The sequence below is a fragment of the Netta rufina genome (assembly GCF_964035555.1).
Source record: "Netta rufina genome assembly, chromosome: Z".
Lineage (NCBI taxonomy): Eukaryota > Metazoa > Chordata > Aves > Anseriformes > Anatidae > Netta > Netta rufina.
This window is the reverse complement of record NC_140126.1, coordinates 66,896,172-66,920,966: the sequence shown is the minus strand read 5'-3', so window position 1 is coordinate 66,920,966 and position 24,795 is coordinate 66,896,172. Positions and strand designations below refer to the sequence as shown.

Below are 24,795 nucleotides of genomic sequence, written 5' to 3'. Positions count from 1 at the left end.
TTTCTACATATCTTTGATGTATTTTATTTGCAACATGGCCTACATTCCAAATTTCCTCTATACCACTTTCTTCTTCAATCACAAGAGTTAGATTTGACTTTGCATTAAATATTAACGCTGATTTCTTACTGTGTCTCATATACCTCAACTACATTTATGATGCTGAGTCCACAATTTGGCTTTCTAAATTTCCTTCATGATATCATTATTACCATCATAGGTGATGCAATACCATGCTGCAAGAAATAAGGAAAAAAAAACCAACACATACCATTCATGTAAATAAAAGAAACATTGAATGGCAGTATGAATGACATCAACTTTGGAATTGTCTTAAAGAGTGTTTAATTAAATAAATGCCTATTGACGTCAGGTCACATCAACAGTTCTCCAGGGTCTCGGTGTCTCCTGTCTGATTTCTGTTGCGTGTGGAGCTGTTGACCCTGTTGACACTGGCAGTGTGTATGAATGGTGAAGGAGTGGGGAGCAGAATGCAAAAGCAGCCTCCCCAGTCTGAATCTAATGGAGGTGATATCACAAGCTAAGCCTTTCTGAAAAGAATATTCCCAAGTTAACAAAAAAGAAGAAGGAAAAAAGAAAAAAAGAGAAAAGCAGCCCCAAATCTAGACATATGGCTGAGATGGGGTGCTGGTTATTCATCATCACCCTTTTATCATTGCAAACTCTTTTTTTGAGACACTGCTTGCAGTGTCCTCTTTAACTCACTCTTGGGAAGGGTAAGGATCCATTTGTTATAAACAAGGAAGAGAACAAAGCATTGGTCTGTATAAGTGGAGTTCAAAATATATTAGTGAGAACTTTATTATGGTAACACAGAACTTACAAGAACTGTTGAAAAATATAATGGTGTACCTGCTTTCTCATGTGGCTCTGCTGGTTTCAGCCTTCTCTGTTTTCTCCCTTTCTGCAGAACTACTGCTGCTCTGCAGAGGCTTGTTGTGCTGACCAGCAGGAAAGGCCAGGTTTGGCCTTGTGCCAGCATGAAGGAGCAGCCAGTGTACAAGTCAAAAGAGGAGAAAACCACTTCATTTTCTAATGCAATGGCAGATACGCATTGTCCACCTGCATTTGAGTAAATGACAGGGGAGCTGTGTGTGGCAGATGTCTCATCTTTCTTTTCCTCTGATATGCTCCAACTCCCTTGCAGTAAACTGCAGTTTCCTTGATCTCTAGAACTGATGGAGAAGTGATTTGGAACACATTAGAGGCAGAGTAGGCATGCAGTCAGCTACAATACCTTTATTCTTAAAAAGACAACCAGCCAACAAAGAACTGCCCAAATGGTGGTTGTCTAGGTCTGACCCTGGCACTGCACTGCTATTTACCCTGCAGTGAGTGTGTGTCCCAGGAATACACATCTGGGGAGCAAGACTGTGGGGAGCAAGATAAAAGCCTGCCTCTGAGTCTTGCTCTCCTTATTTCTGTTAAGAGATGCCATATGCCTTGCCAAGTCCATGGTGAAATAAGTAGGCTGCAAAAAGTAGAACATAGCTAAAGGCAGGGAGCAAACACTGATTCTTAAAAACTGAGTACTGACTGAACTCAGGGCAATACACACGATGCTGACAGCTCTGTAAGGTGGTGCTCTGCAAAAGCAAGCAGTAATTTTCATCACCAGGACATATTTTACTTAGGTAACTAAGCACATTACTGCTCAGAAATCCTTGCAGTACACTAACAATGCAATCACTTTTTAGAACCATTCTAAGTAAAGAGGGGAATTCAGCCATTCATAATTAACCCTAACAGCACATTTTTCCTAGATTTTTTTAAGATTTTTTTTTTGACATTTAATATGAAGCAATCCGCTGCAACTGTCTAGAATTGAGGAGAATTTTTGCTTTTAACATTGATTTTAACATTTAACATGAAATGACTGCAGGGGTAATAGATTACTAATTGAAAAATAACAATTACAAGGGAAAGGCACATGCAAATGTCTTTAATGGGCAGTTCAGAAACACTTTGTTTTATCCCCACTTGTTTCTTTAACTGCCCACATTAAGGTACAGTAGAGTTTTGGGCTTCAGTGCGGTGGTTATTTTATCAGCAAAAACAATTTCCATGGTGTTATTGTTTAGTCAGGGGTTATTCAATCCTGTTAACATTTCACAAACTTTCATAGAACAAAGAGGATTAATCTCAAGCATCTCCATAAGTCTCCAGCATCTCCATAAGTCTCCAGCTGTCTAGTTCAGAACACACACACAAAAAAAGAAATCAACAAAATGAAGCTCAACTTAAAACCAGCTAAAGTGAAGAAAATTCTAACAACCCTCGCATCCTTCTCTATTGGGTGACCTAAAATGGAGCAGTGATGCAACCAAAGATCAGCCACTAAGAACAGAGATTCTCAAAACTGCCTTGGCCCTGGGTCCTACAGCTATATTAGGGATATACCTGGGGAGCACAGCTGGATTGTACGACTTCTGGCACATTTCCCTTGATAGCAATGTAAGATTTTTAACCTGCTTAGAAAATCTCTGCCAAAGAATGTGGGTAGAAGTTTTTAGAAGCACCAGCATCCCATTACAGGCCAGCCTGACTTTGGTTTCAGAGTGCTGAAATTTAATTTTAAGATTGGACACAGGCTCTTAAATCACATTAATCTGAATGTTCTGTCTTACAACATTTTCATACCATTTTTGGCTAAACATGTACATAGTCATTATTATGCTTACTCCAGTTAATTCCAATTATTTATAAATCGTATTTGATATCAACCACTTAGCAACAAACCTATGGCTCATAATTGCTAGAAAATTGAAGGGTTGATGAATAGCTCCGTATCTTCCCATTGCTGAGAGTTTCAAATTAAGAACAGTGGAATCAACAATAAAGAATAAAGTTTCAGTTCTGAGCCTTTTGAGGATTTGTTTAGAGGCATAAAACAATAAAAAAAAAATACTTGTACTGAACTAACACTCCACTTTCGTCTTCTCCCCATTAAAAAATCTTTCTAAAACCTGGAAAAACTTGCACCTCTTGTTCTAATATACTGCCCCTGATAGAAACATAACCACATAGTTATTAAAATGGCATCAAGAATAGCTAAGTAATCTGTTCTTGGAAATTAGCTTTGCGTTTATGTTATCTACAAATATACAAGATGAGAATGACAGTGGCTAGAGGTTCATTATATCTGGCAGTATGTTAGCCTTTTTGAGGCTATCATGTTTTAAACATTATTTTAGTATTATAATCCCCATATTATGCATGGACAACCCTAGTTTACTGGCATTGGAGAAGAGTTCATTCCTAGCAGCAAAGCTTTTGTATGTTTTAATTCACTCCTGCAAATAGTAAGATCATATTTCCCAAGGAGTATGAAGAATATATTACTTTCTTTCTTTTTGCCCCATACACATTAACATTTTAACAGTAGCTTAGAAATTAAAAACAAGGCTAACAAAAACAGCTCTGTCTCATCAAGGTAGAACTCAGCTCTTCTATGCCAGCAATATCTAGTGGGTTGCCTTCCCTGGGTGCGATCCAGGGCTACATTACAGTAAACTGGTCCAGTGTGATATCACAGATATAAAAAATATTCCACTCTGTATCAAAACTAGGCACATGCCTTATATTTATATGAAGAGAAGATCAACAGAGCTGAGTATTTTTGCTCTCAACTATTCATCTCTGGCCTTCTACATGAGGAGAAAAATATTTTATGTTTTTTCTAATTGGTAACTACAAGAGTCTAATTTGGGTTAGATGGTTGTTAAAAGGAGGGTGACATCACACTTGGGTCAGTATTGGTGGATATCTAAAAGCACAACCTCTCATTTGTATTGCTTTAAAATGTACACAGTATAGATGTATATTAAAAAAAAAAAAAAGAAAAAAAAGAAAACACAAACAAAAAAACATACACAAAAAAAACCTATCAATTTTTGTGGTGTTGAACCAACTAGAAGGTATGATGCAAGGCTCTTTACCAAATGAGATCTATAGATACAAATTTCACTGTAGAGTATGCTTTAGACAAATGTGTCTTTTTCTTTAAGTATGTAAATCCTACACTGTAGGCTTTTTTTTTTTTTTTTCCTTTTTCTTTTTCTTTTTGTAGTGGTAGAAAATGTTGAACAATTGTCCATGAGCATGAGCCAACGGTTCATTGCTGATATCCCCAGAATGCCAATATTTGCAATGCAAACAGTTAGTACAATTTACCAGTTCTATGAAAGGCCCTGACATATCTGCCTCAAGGTCTGGAGGCTCTGCTATACAACCACAAATAGTCTTTCCATTTCCACGTAACCTTTTGATACAGTGACAGCTGCATTAAGCTGCTTCTGCCCAGCAATTCCACATGCCAGGCTGGTTTAATTGGTTATAATGCCACAGAAAAAGCACTGCTAGCAGAACACCATCAAATCATTTTCATGTTGAACCTTCGTGGTCCAGCAACCTCCCCTTCAACTACAGCACCATTGTTTTTGCGAGGGACATATTCAAGGTCAATGCTGGTTTTGTGTTTGCCTTTCCCTCTGCTCCACACAAAAAGAAGTAGGAAACAAAATAAAACCACTCCGAGGAATGTGAAGCAGCCCATAGCTGTGGACACCAATATTGTCTTAAGGTCCAGAGAGAAAGTGTTCGCATTAGTTCCATTGGAACTGGTGTCGTTGGAGTCTGTCATATACATAGGGGTCCTGTTGGCATAAAGGAAACGGTCTGAAGTAAACCCCTTCACCGTAAGGGAGGCCGAATAGGTATCGTTCCCAGCTGCATTACTTGCAATACAAACATATATTCCAGTGTCCTGGTCTTGAGCAAATCGAATTTCCAGTGTGCCGTCTCCCAGAACAGTGGCTCTTCCATTTGATTTAGTTGTGATCAGCCTCCGACGTGGGGTAACCCATGATATGGTGGGTTGCGGATCCCCATCAGCATTGCACATCAGCTGCACCGTCTGCCCTTCCTCCACTACCAGGTGCTGCAGCTTCTTGTCTTGTATCTTGGGCTTCTTACAGGTGAAGTAAAAGGAGAGAGCTGTGCTGTGAAAGTCCTTGAATGACCTCTCCTTGACACTGTCTGGGCCAGCACACATCGGTGTTTGGCCTCCAAACTGCAAAGTGGGTTGCCTCTGTAAAATCCAAAGGAGACGGCAATCACAGGCCAGAGGATTGTTGTTAATGCAGAGGATCTCAAGGGCTTTGGGGGAATGAAATACATTCTCTTCTAGTGTTTCTAGCAGGTTTTGGGACACATTAAGCACACGTAAGAATCGGAGCCCTTGGAAAGCATGTGGTTCAATGGTACGTAACTGGGCCCCCACCATGTGGAGCTCCTGCAGGCGTACCAAATCGGAGAGCATGCCTGCTTCAATGGTGCTGATAGGGTTGTAGGAGAGGTTTAGATGTGTCAGGTAAACCAGATGTTTAAAAGCAGAGTAAGGTACTGCAGACAGGTTGGTGTTGGTGATGGAGAGAGAAGTAAGGTTGAGACCATATAGGCTGTTGGCAGGCAGCATGTCCAGGAGGGGCCAGGAGTCTATCTCCAGGTCTTTCAGGCGAAACAATCTTTTGAAGGCATACGCAGGCAAAGCGTTGATGTTGAGCTGTTTCAGATGCAGACTGATGAGGTTGTGGAGGTGGGAAAGAGCTTCTGTTGGTACAGCTGTGAGGTTGCATCTCTCCAGGGTGAGCTGCTCCAGGCTAAGCAGTCCACTGAAAGCCCTGTGTGATATATAGACCAAATCATTGTCCCCAACCTCCAGGGACTTTAGGTTATGTAGATCTTGGAACATGTAGTCCAGCAAAATGACAATCTTGTTTTCACTTATATCAAGTTTTGTTAAGTTTGACAACCCAGTGAACACCCCAAGGGGAACCAGCTTCAGACGGTTTCCTTTCAGCCTCAGGGAGCGCAAGTTGAAGAGATTGTTGAAGGCTCCAGGCTCCACATTGGCAACTATATTGTCGCTGAGGTCAATCTCCTCCAGCAAGGGGTATGACGTGAACTCCTCAGGGTTGACGCTCTTCAGTCGGTTCTTGCTGAGGTCCAAGATTTTGGTCTCGATGGGAATGCCCTCTGGAATGGCCATCAGGCGCCTCCGGTGACAGCTGACGGACTTGTTCTGGGCCGAGCATTCACAGCGGGCTGGGCAGCCTATGGTGGGGCCCATGAAGACTAGCAGCACAGCCAGACCTAGGAACGGCTGCCAGCAAGATACAGCTGAGTGAAGCATGACTCCACCGGTTTGGTCTAACCCTCTGTCACGGGCCTGTAGGGGTGAGGATGGGAAAGGGAACGTGTTAAGTCTGCAGCAAAAGGAGAACTCTGACAAATTTTAAGTGCCATTTCAAAGCAGGCACATGTGTTTTCATTTGAAATAAAATAAGAAAGCCTATTGTGAACAGCAACAGCAACAAAAAGCAAATTTTCCTTCACTAACATTGGGCTTGTAAAAGGACCTGTTTATCTAACATTTTCCAACCAGACATCAGAGGAGACAAAACAGCTTTTCCCACTGAAAACAGTAAAAGATGTTAGTTCTTTTTCTTTTTTCTTTTTTTTTTTTCTTCTCACTCTCAGTGGGTCTCCACAAGCCTGCTATAACTAATGCAGAGATAAACACCATGCACTCTGTAAATAGGGCTAATCACACTACTGATGTGTTTACAGCACCAGGCCTCCATGAGGTGATATTAGTCTAGGCTTTTGCCTTTCCTGTTCACATCAGTGTTTTAAGGCAAACCTTAATAATGTATTATCTTCAAGAAAAAGAGCTCCTTGACAATGAAAAGATTCCTTTTAACATTTATTGCATGCAGTTATAAATAGATGGATCTTGTTCACATATACACATACACAATGGCTCAGATGAGAAAGAACCACTGCACCTCTGATTAGAATTTGTATTAAGAACAAATTGATTCTTTGCTTTTACAACACAGAGAAATTTTACATGATTTTTAGAACCAAACACCTGAAAAGGATTTATAGAATATGTACTATAGAATACGTCTATGTACTTGCAAGACATGTAAATTAGCTTTGGAAAGAAAAACAAGGTGAGATGAACTGGTAGTGTTTAAGCAGCACATTGTCCTAAGAAGCACAACAGGTTGTTTGGAAGTCACACTTCCAAAGTAAGAGATTTTTATTTTTTTTCTGCCTTCAGGTTAAAACTGAGGATAGTACAAGACAAAACGGCCCCTATTAAATTAACTAGCCTTCATGAAATGCTATACTTTACAGGTTTAGTCACCAAAGGTAAGAGACTTTTTAAGGATAGCTACTAAACAAAGACACTCAATAGCCTATTTCAAAAGAAGAAGAAGAAAAAAAAAAAACACCAACACAGTGTAGGTACTCAAAGGAAGGCTTGTATGATACACTTGCAGGATAAGGTGTACTGCAAGCAAGGAAATGCCTCAGCCTTGTTGCCCACTCAACTTGATATGGCCAAGTAGTAGGACTGAGAACCTGGCTTTGTAACATTGACAAACATTGCAAGGTGCCTTCGGCCTTGTAAAGCCTTAACTGGATTGGTTAATTTGTGCTTGGTTTTAGTTGTATCTGTAAAATTGTTTACATAACTTCTGCCTGTAACTTCCTCTCAGATCTGGACAGATGACTGTTGTCCAGCTGGACTTACGCATACTGACAAAATTACCCAATTCATTGCCTGACCTGCGGCTTTGAGCCTTGACAATCTGACTAGTGCTTAAATTTCAGTCAAATTTTGCTCAGCTGTGTGCAATCATGTAGATTAGATCCTAGAAGAAATGCTCCCCATACACAGAGAACGATTCGTAGATTTCAGCATAGTAGAAGTAAATTTATGATCCGACCAGACAGTTATGTTAGCAAATAAGGTGTTTGAAACATGTACGAATAATATTAAATGTACCTCAGAAAGTGGAAGAAGAAACAGCCACCACTAACTGTGCTGCAACAACACTATACTTCCGTGGCAAAGACCTTAGGGTGTGGTAACTCATCAAGTAATCCTCTCCTGATCATGGAGGGTTGTCCTTCTCAGATCGTGGACAATCAGATGGGTAGGGATTGGTAATGATGTATTGATGTATCGTTAACAATCCTCAACAGAAACCCCATGGTCCGAATTGTAAACATCAGCATTTTTGTAACTCAGTAATAAATAGCTGTTGTGCTTTGACTATTAAAATCTTAAATGGGTGAACAATAAATTCTCTTGGAGCTGCATGTAAGTTATGTTTGACTAACTGCAAATAAATGATGCACATAACGCTCCTTTCTTAACTCTGTGGAAGAATCTTCCTCTTGACTGACATGGCTTCTTTCCACTGACATTTTTTATGCAGAGAGGCAAATTGCATGCTGGTTTTGCGGTGTAGTCTGGAGACCTGGATGAAGACTATTCTGTATTATACTACTTATAAAAGCACATTTCAGCTTTGTCCTAGAAGGACAAACTGCTGAGATTCATTTAGTTACCCCCTTACGTTGTACTCTTGCAAGTAACTATTGCTAGTTATGTCCAGCTGTGATAAAGCTTTTCAGAGATAAACTTCACTTCATTAGGCACAAAGTTAAAACTGGAAATCTATAGGGGTCTGTGAGTTAGGTGTTTGCAATGAATTCAGATCAAAGAGGCTTTTGGGTGCTCTGATCACTACCTTCAGAGCTCAGTCTGTGAGGTTAGCACTTTCATACCAATACTTCTGCAAGCAGGGAATTCATTTCCTATCTTATTCCCCTAATACATGAAGCACAAAGTAAACAGCTTCAGTGGAATACAAGCACCCCTGGAGTGTTCATTCTAGATGGCAAAAATATGAAATGCTCTTGCAGCTATCCAAGCCACCAGGTAACTAAAACTTCTGAGGAGTGTGAAGTAGGTAGATGGTATAAAAGATGATAAAAGAATTTTTTGACCGTTGCTGAAATAAAGAAAGGTAGTGTTAATAAAGTATGTTAAACATTAATAGTTATCCTCTGCAAGAACGTATGCACAGAGATAGGGATGGATATGCATTTAGCTGTAATGGTGTATGCATGTGTGTGCATGCATTTGCAGGAAAGGAAGATTCAGAACTGAGATTTAAGCTGGAGTAAATTACACATAAATAAGGAAAAACATTAAGTTATACTTAGTTACAAGACAGGAGAACAAAGGTAATTTATAGCAACAAATAGAGGTTAGAAGAAAACGTAAATTAAATGGATTATTTCAATTTTCATTGACACAGATGATACTACCACACTTCCTGCTAATCATATCTGTGACTACATACTGAACTTTGAACTTCTTTTTGCAGTAATTACTTTTTCTTCATTATAGAAAATATATAACCTTAGCTCAGATGCTTATACAGATAACAAACAAAAGGTAAAAAGGTCTAGCACAGGAAGTATGGGCAACTTCAAAATTTCTGACTATTTGAAAAACAAGGTGAATGCTGGGAGAAACTTACAGTGAACTGTATACGATCCAGTCTGAATTTAATGAATGTAAAGTGTAACTTTCAGGACATGTCTGTTAATATCAGTAACAGAACCTCTCTTGGGCCATCAGTGTGAGTACATCTTGAAAGCATACATCTTCATCCCTAGTGTATATTTTTGTGTCAGTGTGATCACCATTGCTTACTATTATACATCCATTAAACAGCAATGCTGCTGTTTAAAAATCTAAACAGAATGGGGCCATTAAATAATCCTTTTCACTGCAAGATGATTTTTTATTATTATTATTTTTTTTTCAGCTCACAATACTTTTAATGATAGCCCACATTACTTTAGACTTGTGGGATGCTAATTAATTGCCAGCTTTACTGACACAGTACTGAAATATGTGTCATTGATCAATATGGTATTTTTCATTCCTGCTTAAACAACCTGCACGTACATACTTCATCCTTTGCCAGTCTAGGCTCTAAAGACCTGAAGGTTTACTTCACTATCCTTTGCATCTTTCGTAAAACTTTCATTCATTGTGCTGCATACAAGAAAGTAAAGTACATATATACCAATATACATACATATCTACAATTAATCTAAAATAATCATATTTTTGCACTGTAATTACACTATGCCTTGCACTATGGAGTACTTCTCTAAGATGATAACCTGTTAGCACAAAAATACTAATAAAATAATAAAAAATTAGGAACCAGCAGGATTTATATGCTTGAATACGAATGTTAACTTTTAATTAATTAAAGTTAGAAATTAGGATAAATTTCTTCTCAGAAAGAGCAGTCAGGCATTGGAACGGGATGCCCTGGGAGTTGGTGGCATCACCATCCCTGAGGGTGTTCAAGGAAAGGTTGGACGTGTTGCTTAGGGACATGGTTTAGTGTGTGACGTTGGTAGTAGGACAGGATGATCTTGGAGGTCTTTTCCAACCTTAATGATTATATGATTCCCTGAAAGTTAAAAAATAACTCTGCCCTTTTTTGCCTTTCTCTGCTTCTGTTTCTTAAGTCCCATGTCAAGAGTCAAGTTATTGTTGGCTGGTACACTTTTTCAACACAAGACCTCAATCAAAGTTTAGCTATGCAATTCACAAAGCTCATAGAAGTTATTAGTTAATAGCTCTGTGTGAGCTCACCCCAAATTGCAATCCCTACTGCTTTGAAATGCAAATCATTTTGCACAGAATTCTTCAGCTTTGAACCTACTCATAAATGCTATACAAAAATGTGTCTGTATCAGTACCCCATAGCTTTTGAATTGAAGTATACCAAAATATAAATAAAAAGCAAACTGTTGATCCTCCAGATTGCTGTACAAATCTGAACAACAAAGACAGGAATGTGACAAGCCATGAAAACGTGCTATATTTTGTATTATTTCTGCCTCTCCCTCAGTCTCATTTTCAAGCTTTTAGAGCTAAAAGCTTCAGTGCATCTGACCAGGCTCTATTCCTTATCCCATCTGATACTATGGTACTGTGGATGACCAGGCTTTAGGTAGAAGATGTGAGATCCAGATTCGTTTCTGTCATTGGTCTCACATCTGATGCTTTCACTTTTTGATATCCCTTTTTCCCTCCCAATCTCTCAGTCTTTCTGACAGTTAAAAAATCCACTGGACCATATCAAAGTTGATAATTCTGCCTGACATTACGGTCATTTTGTACTTTCTCTTCTATGGTTCTCTTTTTGAAAATATAACTGTATTAAACAAACTTCCTAAGATGAAGTTTTGCATAGCAGGTGTCTGACTTGTACTCACACACCTAAGCTCTTAACAGCTAATCCAGAGAAGCAAGCAAAGTCCCTATTTTAAAGAATTTTAAATCATGTCCTGCCCATTGCTCAAGTCATAAGGCATCAAGACAGATTTTTTATGAGCCTTTGTTCAGAGACAGTAAATTGTTCTTCTTGTATAAGATTGTTTATTTCCTATCTTGTTGCTGAATTTTAGCATTCCTGTGTTTCAGAGCATGTAACAGATCCTGAGGAGTATGAAAGGTCTTGTCTTTGCCATTCATGTCACCATCTGCAATGCTTCAGCAAGCAATAAGCCAACAAAACCTTCGCTCAAACCTTTGCAACAAGACACCTTTGCTTGTGTGTGTTCAGTAGACAGTTACTGAATGTGAGCAGCTAAAGCTGCTGCTGAAGATTTTAGCTGTGTCCTGCAAACTTTCACCCAGTTCAGTGTGGTTTAGGAAGGTGGTTTTTTTTTTTTCTTTTTTTCTTTTTTTTTTTTTTTCTCACAACCTTAACTTGTAGCAGCCATCATAAATGATTATTTCATAAGACCAGCTGATCTAGCTTTCCTGTTCTCTCCTGTGATGCTGGACAAGAGCTTTCCAGGTAAGTGTGGAGAGAAAGGGGGATGAGTCCTTGCTGCTGGACTGCAGCAAGGAGGCGATGGTAGGAAGTTGTACTGGGGACAAGTGAGAAAAGGCTGGGAGGATGGCAGAAATGAACCAGGATGGTTCAAGGGACAGCGGAAGAAAACCATTAAAATGCTAGGCATGTTCTTATAGAAAGAGACAATGCTACAGGGAGGACTGAAATCCTGACTGTGGCATTTCCTGCAATTTTGACATTACTCTCACAGGGTCTTCCAATGTAAGACTGAATGTGTAGCAAAGGGTTTGCCTCACCAAGTCTTGTGCCAGGAAAACACCTAAGCTTTGTGTTTGGATCTCAAGCTCTATTACAGGCCATGTCAAGCCTTCTTATATGCTCTTCAAAGGATGTTTTTTTCTTTACAATGGAGCATTTCAGAAACAATGCAAGTACGGCATATAATTTTCCTTGCCTCTTCAATCAAACCTTTCTTACTTCTGCAGAGATTCTGCTCTCCGTCCCTTCATTGATCTCTGAAAGATTTCAGCTTTTAAATAAAATGCAAGCATGAAGTAGCTGTTATTTGCATTCCAATAATTAATAGATTGGAAAGAACTGTGAACAACAAGAAAACAAAACCAAAGAAGGCTGCTGATTCACTTGAATTTGAAACAAAAAACTTGTTTCAATTATTCTACAGTCCTGCAATCATTCTCCACCACTAACTTTTCAGGAAAAGCTTCTTGGACTAAGACCAACTCAGAGGACAGTCATGTTGCATTTGTTTTCAGGAGAATTGGTACTTGCTTTCTGGTTATATTTTCAGGACCCAGATCCAGGACACTATTCCATTATAAAAGACGGTATACAGAAATGGAAAAAAAAATATATCAAAAAATACAATAAAAATAAAATTTTCGAAGTGCTTATCCAGAAGTATTTTTGTAGGACTGATTAAAGTCTTTTTACCATGTTTTACAAAGCTAGACAAGTGGGCAGAGTTTTTACTCCAAATGCTTAGATTATTGTTTGAATCAAAGTAAAAGAAAAAACTGTGCCAAACAACAGAAGGTAAGAAAATCACTTGATTCAAAATTCATTTGTTTGTGCAAGTGCATTAATTCTAACCTAGTGGGCAGCTGAACTCCATCACAACCACTCTCTCACACTCCTTCTCAAAGGAAAAAGGTAGAAAATGTGATGGAGAGGGCTCAAGGGTTGAGATAAGGACAGGGATATCACCCACCAATTACCATAACAAGCAAAACAAACTCAGCAAAAGTAGATCAATAGAATTTATTACCTATCACTAGCAGACTAGAGCAGTAAGAAACTAAAAGCAAACAAAAAATACATGATGTGACATGAAGCAGCTGCTGGGTGACCTCTGTGAGCAGAGGTCACCACTGCAGCCCCCCTGCTACCAGGCCTTTGCCATGTAAACCCAATACATCAAGTTGCCTTACAATTCCAGGCTTTCTGAAATTAAGCAAAGAAATGAAGCCATATGTATGTATACCTTCTGTTTCTAATTCCATGTTTTTAAGACTGATAAACCAATTTCTTGCATTTGTCACAAAGAAAGTGAATCTTGAGAAGAAATTTGAAGGAAAATATAATAAGGATTATCTCATAGGAGACACTTTATGCATAAATATCAGGAAAAGAAAGTGGAGATATTTGCAGGAATAGACAGAAGATATTCCCTCAGACACCATTGGTAGGTTGAAGGTCAAAAGATTTATGAAAGGTATTATATGAACAATTATGTGAAAAGCTGTAAAAAAGTAAAATTCAGATTTTTTTTTTTTTTTTTTTTTTTTTTTTTTTTTGCATAGGTTAATGATGCAAGTCAACCTTCAGGGAAAGGTAACAATACTATTCTATTCACACACTTAAATAGCTTGTAAGGATCACAAATATTTGCATTAAATGTTTTTTGGAAAAAAAAATCTTGGTTGAAAAAAACATGAATTGCTCTGAATCGCACATCTTTTCCATCATCTATTCCTCCTAACTCAGAAACAAGATTTTGAATGGCCAAGTTCTTCAGATTACTTCTGCCAAGTTGTCCACTCATCTCTGGTAACTTTTATCCCTATTCGACTGGTGAAAAGTGATGTCAATAAGAGATAATAATTCAATGGCAAAGACAAGAATAGCGCAGTTACCATGACTACAGATGTGTTGATACACCTAAATGTGATAACGCAATTATAGGGAAAGACACAGACTCTCTCAGAGAGACAGAGATCCTCAATAGCTTATATTTTGTTGAAGCCAATTAATAGTGAAAGAGCACCCAACTGATGCAACGAAACCTAACATACCTGGACTTTGCGTTAAGTGTCGGTATATGGTAGTCTGCTGTGTGACTGGTGACTTCACAATGATAGATATTATATTAAAAGAGTTCACATTTTTATTAAGCTGCTTTAACCCAGAGTGATACTAAGCAAAAATCCATGAAGCTGTATTTCATTGATGATTCGTGGAAAATATTAATGATTCATTTACTGAGAATGACTTATCATGGGGGAAGAAAGGCAGATTTATGACAGTATGGAAGGGGAGACAAAATGACAAGAAGGTAAGAGCCACAGCTGTTGCTTTTTGGGAACTCAGCAGTCACAATAGTAAAAATCTCTTGCAAGACGAAGTTCATCATTTCAGAAGGGACCTTGCTGTGTTTCACAATATATCCAGGCTGGTGAACTTTAGAAAGCTCTGCTGCTGTAAGCAGGACACTGAACAAGAGAATGAGAAAGTGCTAAGTCCTATGCTTGCTTTTCATATCTATACTAATTAATGCAGTCTAAATAAATTAACTCAAAATAAGTCAGTAGGAAGAGTAACTGCATTGACTAAAGAGAAGGAAGGGAAGCTTTTGTTGACAGCAGTTCTACGTTAAAAGGCTATCTTTCTTCATCTTGAAAGAACTAAGCTTTCTTTTAGAGCTGTATGGCAGTAAAGCTCATGACACGGCAATAAGGCTGACGTCCCTGTTGCCTAGATGGGATCTCTTCTATTGAGAAAAGATGGAATTCCTTCAGAAATGTTAATTCTGACATCCAGCTGTATCTGAGCTTCCACAAGTGAAAATTTTGGTGATGGAAAGCCACTGAAAAGATAAGAGAAATCCTGCTTTAAATGTGTGCCAGCTGCAGTGTTTCTAGGGCAAGTACATTCAAGTATAATTGAATCCTGCTTCAGTAATCCATTTATGGAGCCACAAGCATCTCTAGTAGGATCTAGGACATCATAAAAAAGGATGTTGATGTCACCTGTTACAAATGGATGTTTCCTTCAAATACCTGCACTTCAAAGCCCAAAGATCTCTGTGGCTGCCAGAAGAAATGAAATGTTCTGGTGAAGTTTTGTATGCACCTTTTGCAATGTGAGAATGCTATATCAATGTATTTTTCAAGCTGCCCATTAACATCATTTCATTTTTTTGTTAGGTTTAACACCCAAAGATCTTTGTTGTTGTGATGACTTTATCCACACATTACAAGAGAGGTATGTGATTGTGACCTTACTGGCTGTTAGGAGAGGCAAACAGATTAAAGTGCCATCTGTACAATGATGGCAGGTGACAAGTATTTTGCATGCAGCTGTATGTAAATACTGAACAGGGCAAAAGGGAGACCAAAACTGTATGGTCCTCCACAGGGTAGAGGTCTGGTGAAGTCAATGTTGTGATTGCAGTCACCAAGCAGGGTCTCAAACAGTTTCATTCACTTGACTTGGTTCCCTGCAGCTTTCTGCTGGCAGCAGAGCCTGGTGACTAATTGTGTCATGTGAAGAGGCTAAAGCATTTGAAAACAAAGCATGCCCAGGAAAGCTAAAAGATCAATCAATTAGTACTACAGTTGTTGTTGCTGTTCATTTCAGAACTCAAAGTCTGTTTAGCCAAATGGCTCCAAATATTTAAGGCCCAGTAGTTTTAAGAATCTTTTTAGCCAAGTACACCTCAAAAAGCAAATAGGTTTTATGAGGGTAATACTGATCTCTGTCTGTTTAAGGTTTTAGGTGGCGGTATGCAGTTTAAATTTTACAGCTCCAACTATTTCAAACTGGCTAAAAATTGAAGAAGAAATCTGAAGAGATAAAAACCAATATATTTTCTTTTCTGTTAAGACAAAAAATTCAAATGTGGATACTGCACGTGTAGTGGGGAGACAAGATTCACTTAGTGAAGCTGTAATACACACATAATTGCACTAGAGTTTATCTGGTTAATACAAGGAAAAATGAAATGCATCAGCTGTGCATTTTTTTCAACCTGGATAAGCGTGTTGGCAGCTGTTCTGTTTGTGTCTTGCACAGAAACCCTATTAGTCGATACACAGAGCGTATTCCCTGGGGACTGTCTTCATACTGTCATACGCAAGGCCTTCAAAGCACAGCGTGGAAGGAAGCTCCCGAGCCATCAGATTCTGTTTGTAGACTGCAGGAGTAGTTAGAGAGTCTGGAGAGACAATACAGCAGCTACAGTATTATGTTTGGTACATTAAAAATACTCACAAGAGAATAAACACATTTCTTAGTCCTTGTTGGAAGTCCCCAAAGTGCAAGCCAGATCTCTGCTGATACAATGTTGTTGGATTCAGTGTGACTATTACAGCAGAAAATTGTGGCCAGCACTCAAGGACTGGAACAAAGGACAGAAGGGATGTATTTCAGCTCACTGGCCAATGCCGACAGTCTCTGCATGAACAAGTTGTGTGATAGACCCAATTGTAGCTACTTACTGGCTCAGGTAGGGCAGATAGCCCAGGGAAAGCTGTACGAAGCTACTGCTCCAAATAGAGTTGATCAAAACGTATAAACTGGAGAGCAAAATAAAATTGTCAGCAGAAGAGATGAAACCGAGAGAATGTTGAAGACACAAAATTGCTGAAATTTTGTACTCAGATTTTTTCACTTAGGTCAGAGTCATAATCAGGTCTTTTGACTTGAGCCCGGCTTGTTGCAGAGGTATCATAGTTTCTGTTGAACAACTGTTTTCTTTTTTTTCTCTCTCTCTTTTATTTTTATTTTTTATTTTTTTTTAACCACAGTTGCTTAAACAAATTTAAGACAGTTACTGCAACAGTAGTATTCATTAAAAACATAACATTCATGCACACTAGCACACACAAAAAATGCACGTTTGCTTTAAAGTCTTTAAAGGAGAGGGCTGTTTATAGCGTCTATAATAATACTCTCCCAGAGTAACACACTTGTCCTCATCCTAAATAAAATTAATGCTAAAACAGTTTTCTCTTGCTGGAACAATTTCATATGGTCTAATTAAAAAACAAAACTAAACAAAAAACCATGAATGCTTGAGTCTGCACGGATGCATCTATCCATAATGATGTCTCAGTCTTATTCCTAATTAAAAACTCATTAATATCAAAGACAATTGTGAGAAACTCCAATGAGACTACCATTTGGGATCTTAAGACTGAAGGCAGCACCCCTGCCATCAACAGAAATTCACTTATTCAAGAGCTGACTGTAAGCATCGATGTACTTCTTGCTGAAGTCTGTACATAACATTTCAGTCTTTCAGTTAGTATCTAGCTCTAAAATGTAACATACATCAAACAGTTGCCTGACAAACTGAGAAAAAGAGAACTGACTGATGGCAATTGGTTCACTCTCAAAAGCATTACATATTTTCAGTATTTCTTGTCACTGGTTACTGAAGTGGGGTGGGAGTTGCAGACAAAGTGGGTACATGAACAAGAAGGACACCACTGAGGCTGTGCACTGGAGACCTTTCTGCATCTCCTCCAGTGAAAGATACCTTGCATGTGTGTGTCATTTCTGAGCAGATACTAACATAAATGCAAAATCTGTGTAATGATTGAGGCACACGAATAGAGGCATTCATTTCACTTGTGCCTTGAAGCGAAGTTTATAATCTCTGAGTCTTAAGGTGAAAGGACATCTGTGAAGCAATAGATGCTGGCAGTTTCCCATGGCTCTGAAATATGTGACATGACTTCCTCCAAATTCCTTGTCAGTAAGTTACAATTCATTTGATTTGGAAAATTCAACACAGTCTTAATCTTTTTTACCCATCCAATGACAAACATCACTAGAATGATCTAGAATTCAAGAATGATCATAAGAAACAACATTTATTTAAATGTGTACATGCATGGATATAATCAGTAGTAAGTGAAATTTTCTTTTCATCCAATTCCCCAAGTTGGGCTACTTATTATTGTAATTGTATCACTCATTCAAGGGCACTAACAAGTAACTCAGTAAGCCTGGCATGGGGATTCAAACTCAAACTGTCTTATGCCTGGCTTGACTGAGAGGTCTGGTCAGATAAATACATCTAGGTATTTAAAGGTGTTTTTGGGTAGCTTTAGATACTTACATTATCTTTGTGAAACTGCTTTCAGATGATCTAAATCAATCTCAGTGAGGTTGCAAAAGGTACTCAGATATGATTTTATTCTTCAAACACACAGTAAGATGGAGATATCCATGATTCAAACAGGCTGAATTCCATTGATCAATGGTATAAAAAAACTTTGGTGCATATTGCCACAAATCTCACTGGAAATACCAATAGTTAACTTTCTGTATGGTATGAAACTGGTCAGGAGCTGGCAGGTGGGATGACTAACTGACAAAGACAATAAAACATGAAAGAACACAATTTCACTCATAAGAAATTACTGTGAAATGGGTATCTGAGGTAGTATTTTTCATGACACACCCCTCCCTCCAACAAAGTACATCAGTATAGTATATCTTAAGAGGTGGTCCATACTATTACATATGCCATATTTGCATTCCTGACCTCTAACTGTTGTCATGGACTTTGTAAAGGAGGAGCCATAAGCCTCAGAAGAATATTTTCGCTGTGTCTGAACTTGGAGTCCTCACGAAACTCTGTAGATCCATAATTGTTGGTGGTGTTTAGGGACTCACACAACAAGATTATTCAAGACGTTATACTCAGCCTGTTTCTCACAGTTGCATCCATTTTTTTTATTGTGTGGCCAGATTTTAATTCAACATCTTTTACACAATTCATAGTGCAGAAAATCCTCCGTAAAGCAATAATCCTTGTTATTGTGTATGACAGAAATACAAGAACAACTCCCTATCTTCCATATGATGATTTTTTTCAAAGCCTTCTGGTTTTCCTATTGATTTCCTGAGTCTGCTTCCAACTATATCAAAAACATTCTGGTAATCTGTCTCAGTGATTTCACTAGCTTCTTAAATGAAAGCAAGGGAGGAAAAAAAATGTAGCAATGACCACTCCTTATTTTCATGCTGAAGCAGCTGGTATGGGAATAAGAGTCAGATATAAACACCTGGTGGACTCTCAAGACAATCTCTCTTTCTAATTTTTCTGCTGTAGGAAGTAAAAAGACCAGGTGATGTGCAAAATTCAGACTATTCACACAGTCTTTTTTTTTTTTTTTTTTTGAAAGGGTAAGGAACAATGACTGTTTTCATATTGCATATAGTTGCAGGTGCACAGAACTGAGGTATAAATTTAAAGGAAATCAAAACCATATTTCAGCAGATGATATGAAGCAGTGAAAGGTGTTCAGTGTTTTGCTACTTTTGTTATTTTTGCTAGCTAAGTGAAAATAAAAGAGATTTACTTTTATTCTCCTTTCCTAAGGGTTATCATAACTTCTTGCTTATAAGTTAATTATATTCCAATTTAATTGAGGATGAGAATAATACAGCAATGGCCCCAATCTTACTTTTTAGTCTTTTTCAAAACAGGACATTATCTGTTGAGTATAGTAACAATTAATTAGTGAAATATTAAAAGGATAACCAGTTCAGACCCATCACAATAAAGTCTGTGTTTTCCTCTTTGGTGTAACACTGTCTGAGCTCAGCTTAGCACCTGGGCAGCAGCTGATATCAAAAATGCAGGAATGTTGATAGATACTCTTTCCCCCATATATTTAATATATTTAGGATATAAATAAGCACCGTATCAAACTATGCAGGCTTCTCACCAAGTGGTGGCTTCAGACATTAAATTCAGACTCCTCTTTTTTGTGACTTTATGCCTATTTCATCCCACGACAGGAGAACTGGACACATCAGCTTAAGATGGGACACCTAGAGGATTTGCCAAAAAGACGTCACCCACCTGCTGTGACCTCTCACCATCACACCTGATAATTCATGGAGAACACCTTTGTTTCCTAATATCATAAGACCTAATATTAGTCATAACATTGTGATTTAACTATGACTGCTTTGAATGCTGAGTCCAGACTTCCAGCAATGTCAAACCAAGTTTCCACGGGTAACATCACTAAATGTACATTTACGTAACCATCCTTTGTCAGGATGTGAGGGCTTATGTCTTTGATATGTTTTGTTACTTGAAAAGTGACTGAACAAAGAGCTGGTTAAAGCCTCAAGCTTCAGAAGGCCTTGTTTCAACTCTCCTCTTCGCTGTTGCAAACACGTGCTATTTGTGCCTTCTCTGTCTTGGAGGGGTCAGACAGTCAGAGCTTGCACTGGAAGGCACAGAGGTATGGATCTCTTCAGTCCTGCAAAGAGGGGATTTGTGGCTTGCTCTGGCAACCCTTGAGATGCCTGTGCTTCTAACTGCCAGACACACTCACAACCTGTGTATGGTTCTCAAGCAGTCATGGATAGAGGACCTCCTTCTGGTGTGCTGTGCTGTTGTCATACAGCAGACCCACTGCTGCACATGACTAGCTAAAATACCATTTTTTTTAAGGACAGTTGACTCTGATCCACTGGAATATTTGGTTTTACAGACCAGCATCACTCCCAGCTAAATTTGTTAGGCAAGAGGATGAAAAGGATCTTGTTCCCACCACAGCCAAAGCAGTTTGCCAGTAGGTTTACTGGAAGCAGAAATGCTGTGAACCAAATTCCAGTTAATTTCCTCAAGCAAGTAATTTTGACAGAGGCTGAATGCTCATGTACAAAGTGTCAGATACATACCAAATACTAACATTTTACTCATTGCTAGGCTTTCCCTAAGCTTGTAAGATTTTCTGCAGCCTTGCTGTACCTGTTACAGTCTCATAGAAGGATGGGACTTTCTCAGTTGATAAAGGAAAAGAGAGATTTTTAAAAAAATATATTTTTATATGTATATATATATTATTAGCAGTGAATATCTCTGATCATGACACTGATTTTACTTCATTTTTTAATTATATAAACTGAGTTCAAATAAAAAGTCTTTTCATTTCCACACAGGTTTCTGTGCTCTCAAAAACAGCAATACCATAAAGTACTTAAAAGCAGAAAAACTACTAAATCTGACAGGAGGACTCTTATACGTGAGATTAGTTAGCTGAAGGACAACTATTTGATCAATAGGTGATTCTTTCATAGTTTCTTTCTCCTTCCCAAAAAAGGCTGGGCTTTTTATTTTTCCCTTTGTAATAGAAAGTCTTTGTTTTTAGAGGCTCATTTAAGCCAAACTCTTTCTGCTAGAAAAAAAAAAACACAAATAATAAAATCAGAAAATGCCTTGCTATTCCATCTTCAATCAGTTGTAATGCCAAGCATATGCTCAGGAGGTAGAGACAGGAAAACGTGAAATTATCTAAATGCGTAGATGTACTTAGTATGATGATAATGCAAATTCTGAAAATCTTTGAGCTACTGGAATTTACTCTTAAAGATAAGCAACTGGATTCAATTTAGAGAAGCCACGCCCACTTTCACAAACAATTTCAAAACCCTGAATTTGGGAAACTGTGAGCTCTAAAACATTGTAGCAAAGACATATTAAAAAAAAAATAAATGTTTTAAAAGTTAAGAAAAAAGGAAAAAGATGGAACATTATTTTTGTAAAACTTCAGTATTACTTCATGCCAGACTTGTGATTTGCAGGGAGTCTATTTACTGAGGTGGCATTGATTATGTGGTGGCAGCGTGGGACAAGCTGGTAACCAGTAATGGTATATATGGCAGAGAGTAAACAGTAAATAATTACTGTGCTATCCATTCTTCTGTATAATAAAAACCTCTTCTGTAGACAACTGATAGATGAGAATGACACAAGCTAAATCTGAGCTCCGTGATTCAAAACCCTCCTGCCCAAGCTTCCTTTTCAGTGTTTGGGAGCATTGACAATCACTTGGGTAAGGAAAACTGCACTCTTCAATTATCTGCCTATGTCTGATAGAATAGAACACAGAATTAATAATGAGCATTATATCTATTTTTTGAATCAGTGATTCAGAATGCCTTATTCTGCATTCTGCTGTCAGGTCTTGATGAAGAGAGTGCTCCCCCCAGGAATTAAGGAAACTATTGTATAAAACCAAGAACTGACAACAGAAGGAAGTTAGCCACTCTGTGGAATTTTTAATTAAAAATATAAATAAATAAGAATTGAAACAAATAAAATACTTTTATTTAGGGAGGGCAATTTAACTGCAATGTGCAAGTTACACAGAAGCACAGAATTTCTAGGTTGGAAGAGACCTCTAGATCATTGAGTCCAACCTCTGACCTAACACTAACAAGTCTTCCACTAAACCATATCACTAAGCTCTACATCTAAACGTCTTTTAAAGACCTCAAGGGATGGTGACTCCACCACTTCCCTGGGTAGCCTGTTCCAATGTCTAACAACCCTTTTGGTAAAGAAGTTCTTCCTAACATCCAACCTAAAACTGCCCTGGCGCAACTTTAGCCTATTCCCCCTCGTCCCGTTACCAGGCACATGGGAGAACAGGCCAACCCCCACCTCACTACAGCCTCCTTTAAGGTATCTGTAGAGAGCGATAAGGTCACCCCTGAGCCTCCTCCCAGCTCCCTCAGCTGCTCCTCACAGGACTTGTTTTCCAGACCCCTCACCAGCATGGTTGCCCTTCTCTGGACTCTCTTGAGCACCTCCATATCCTTCTCCTTCTTGTAGCAAGGAGCCCAAAACTGAACACAGTACTTGATGTGTGGCCTCACCAGAGCCAAGTACAGGGGGACAATCACTTCCCTAGCCCTGCTGGCCACACTGCTTCTTATACAAGCCAGGATGCTGTCAGCCTTCTTGGCCACCTGAGCACACTGCTGGCTCATATTCTGCTGATTATCAACCATCACTCCCAGGTCCTTCTCTGCCAGGCAGCTTTCCAACCACTCATCTCCCAGCCTGTAGCTCTGCTTGGGGTTGTTGTGCCCCACGTGCAGGACCTGGCACTTGGCCGTGTTGAACTTCATGTGGTTGACCTCAGTCCATCGGTGCAGCCTATCCAGATCCTCCTGCAGAGCCTTCCTGCCTTCAAGCAGATCGACACATGCACCTAACTTGGTGTCATCTGCAAACTTACTTAGGCTGCACTCGATGTCCTCATCCAGATCATCGATGAAGATATTAAAGAGGACCGGCCCCAGCACCGAGCCCTGGGGGACGCCACTAGTGACTGGCCTCCAACTGGACTTGACTCCATTCACCACGACTCTTTGGGCCCAGCTATCCAGCCAGATTCTAACCCAACGAAGTGTACGCCAGTCCAAGCCAAGAGTAGCCAGTTTCTTGAGGAGAATGCTGTGGGAAATGGTGTCAAAAGCCTTGCTGAAGTCAAGGTAGACCACATCCACAGCCTTTCCCTCATCCACCAAGCGCGTCACTTTGTCATAGAAGGAGATCATGTTCGTCAAGCAGGACTTCCCTTTCATAAACCCATGCTGACTGGGCCTGATTGCCTGCTTGCCCTGCAAGTGCTGCATGACGACACACAAGATAATCTGCTCCATGAGCTTCCCTGGCACTGAGGCCAAACTGACAGGCCTATAGTTCTCCAGGTCTGCCCTACAGCCCTTCTTGTAGATGGGCATCACTTTTGCTAGCCGCCAGTCAGTTGGGACCTCCCCCGATAGCCAGGACTGCCAATAAATGATGGTAAGCGGTTTGGCCAGCTCCTCTGCCAGTTCTCTCAGTATGTTTGGGTGGATCCCATCCGGCCCCATTGGCTTGCACACATCCAAGTGCCGTAGCAGGTCACCAACCATTTTCTCATGGACGGTGAGGGCCACATTCTGCTCCCCATCCCCGTCCACCAGCTCAGGGTACTGGGTATCCAGAGAACAACCGGTATTGCTGCTAAAGACTGAGGCAAAGAAGGCATTAAGCACCTCAGCTTTTCCTCATCTTTTGTAACTAGGTTTCCCCCCGCATCCAGTAACGGATGGAGATTCTCCATTCTTTTGCATTGATGTATTTGTAAAAAGATTTTTTGTTGTCTTTAACAGCAGTAGCCAGATTGATCTCCAGATGAGCTTTGGCCTTTCTAATTTTGTCCCTGCACAGCCTTGCAACATCCTTATAGTCCTCCTCAGTGGCCCACACTTTTTTCCAGAGATTATAAACCCTCTTTTTTCTCCTAAGCTCAAGCCACAACTCTCTGTTGAGCCAGGCCAGTCTTCTTCCACGCCGGCTTGTCTTTGGGCATGTAGGGACGGACCGCTCCTGTGCCATTAAGATTTCCTTCTTGAAAAGCGCCCAGACTTCCTGGACTCCTCTGCCCTTCAGAACCGCCTCCCAAGGGACTCAGCCAACCAGCATCCCGAGCAGCTCAAAGTCAGCCCTCTGGAAGTCCAATATAGCAGTTTTACTGGTCCCCCTCCTGGCCTCGCCAAGAATAGAGAACTCTACCATTTCGTGGTCACTCTGCCCAAGACAGTTTCCAATCACCACATCCTCCACCAGTCCTTCTCTGTTTGTGAACAGAAGATCTAGCGGGGCACCTCCCCTGGTAGGCTCACTAACCATCTCCGTCAGGAAGCTATCTTCCACGCTCTCCAGAAACCTCCTAGACTGCTTTCTCAGGGCTGTGTTGTGCTTCCAGGATATGTCAGGGAAGTTGAAGTCCCCCATGAGAACAAGTGCCAATGATTTTGCAACTCCTGTCAGCTGCCTGCAGAACTCCTCATCCGTCTCCTCATCCTGGTTCAGCAGTCTATAACAGACCCCCTCCAGGATGCTTGCCTTGTCGGCCTTCCCGCCAATCCTAACCCAAAGGGACTCAACCTTGTCATTCCCAGC

At 39.6% G+C, this 24,795-nt stretch overlaps 1 protein-coding gene across 1 annotated transcript in view; it reads right to left on the bottom strand.

Moving 5' to 3' along the window:
* Positions 1–4,393: 4,393 nt before the first annotated feature.
* LINGO2 (leucine rich repeat and Ig domain containing 2) overlaps positions 4,394–24,795 on the bottom strand; it is a gene marked incomplete at both ends in the record, with an annotated part of 163,731 nt that continues 143,329 nt past the window's right edge. The window contains one exon of the mRNA XM_084304630.1: positions 4,394–6,250. Within this exon, the coding sequence (XP_084160756.1) occupies positions 4,394–6,250 (1,857 nt within the window). The remainder of the gene's footprint in view (positions 6,251–24,795) is intronic.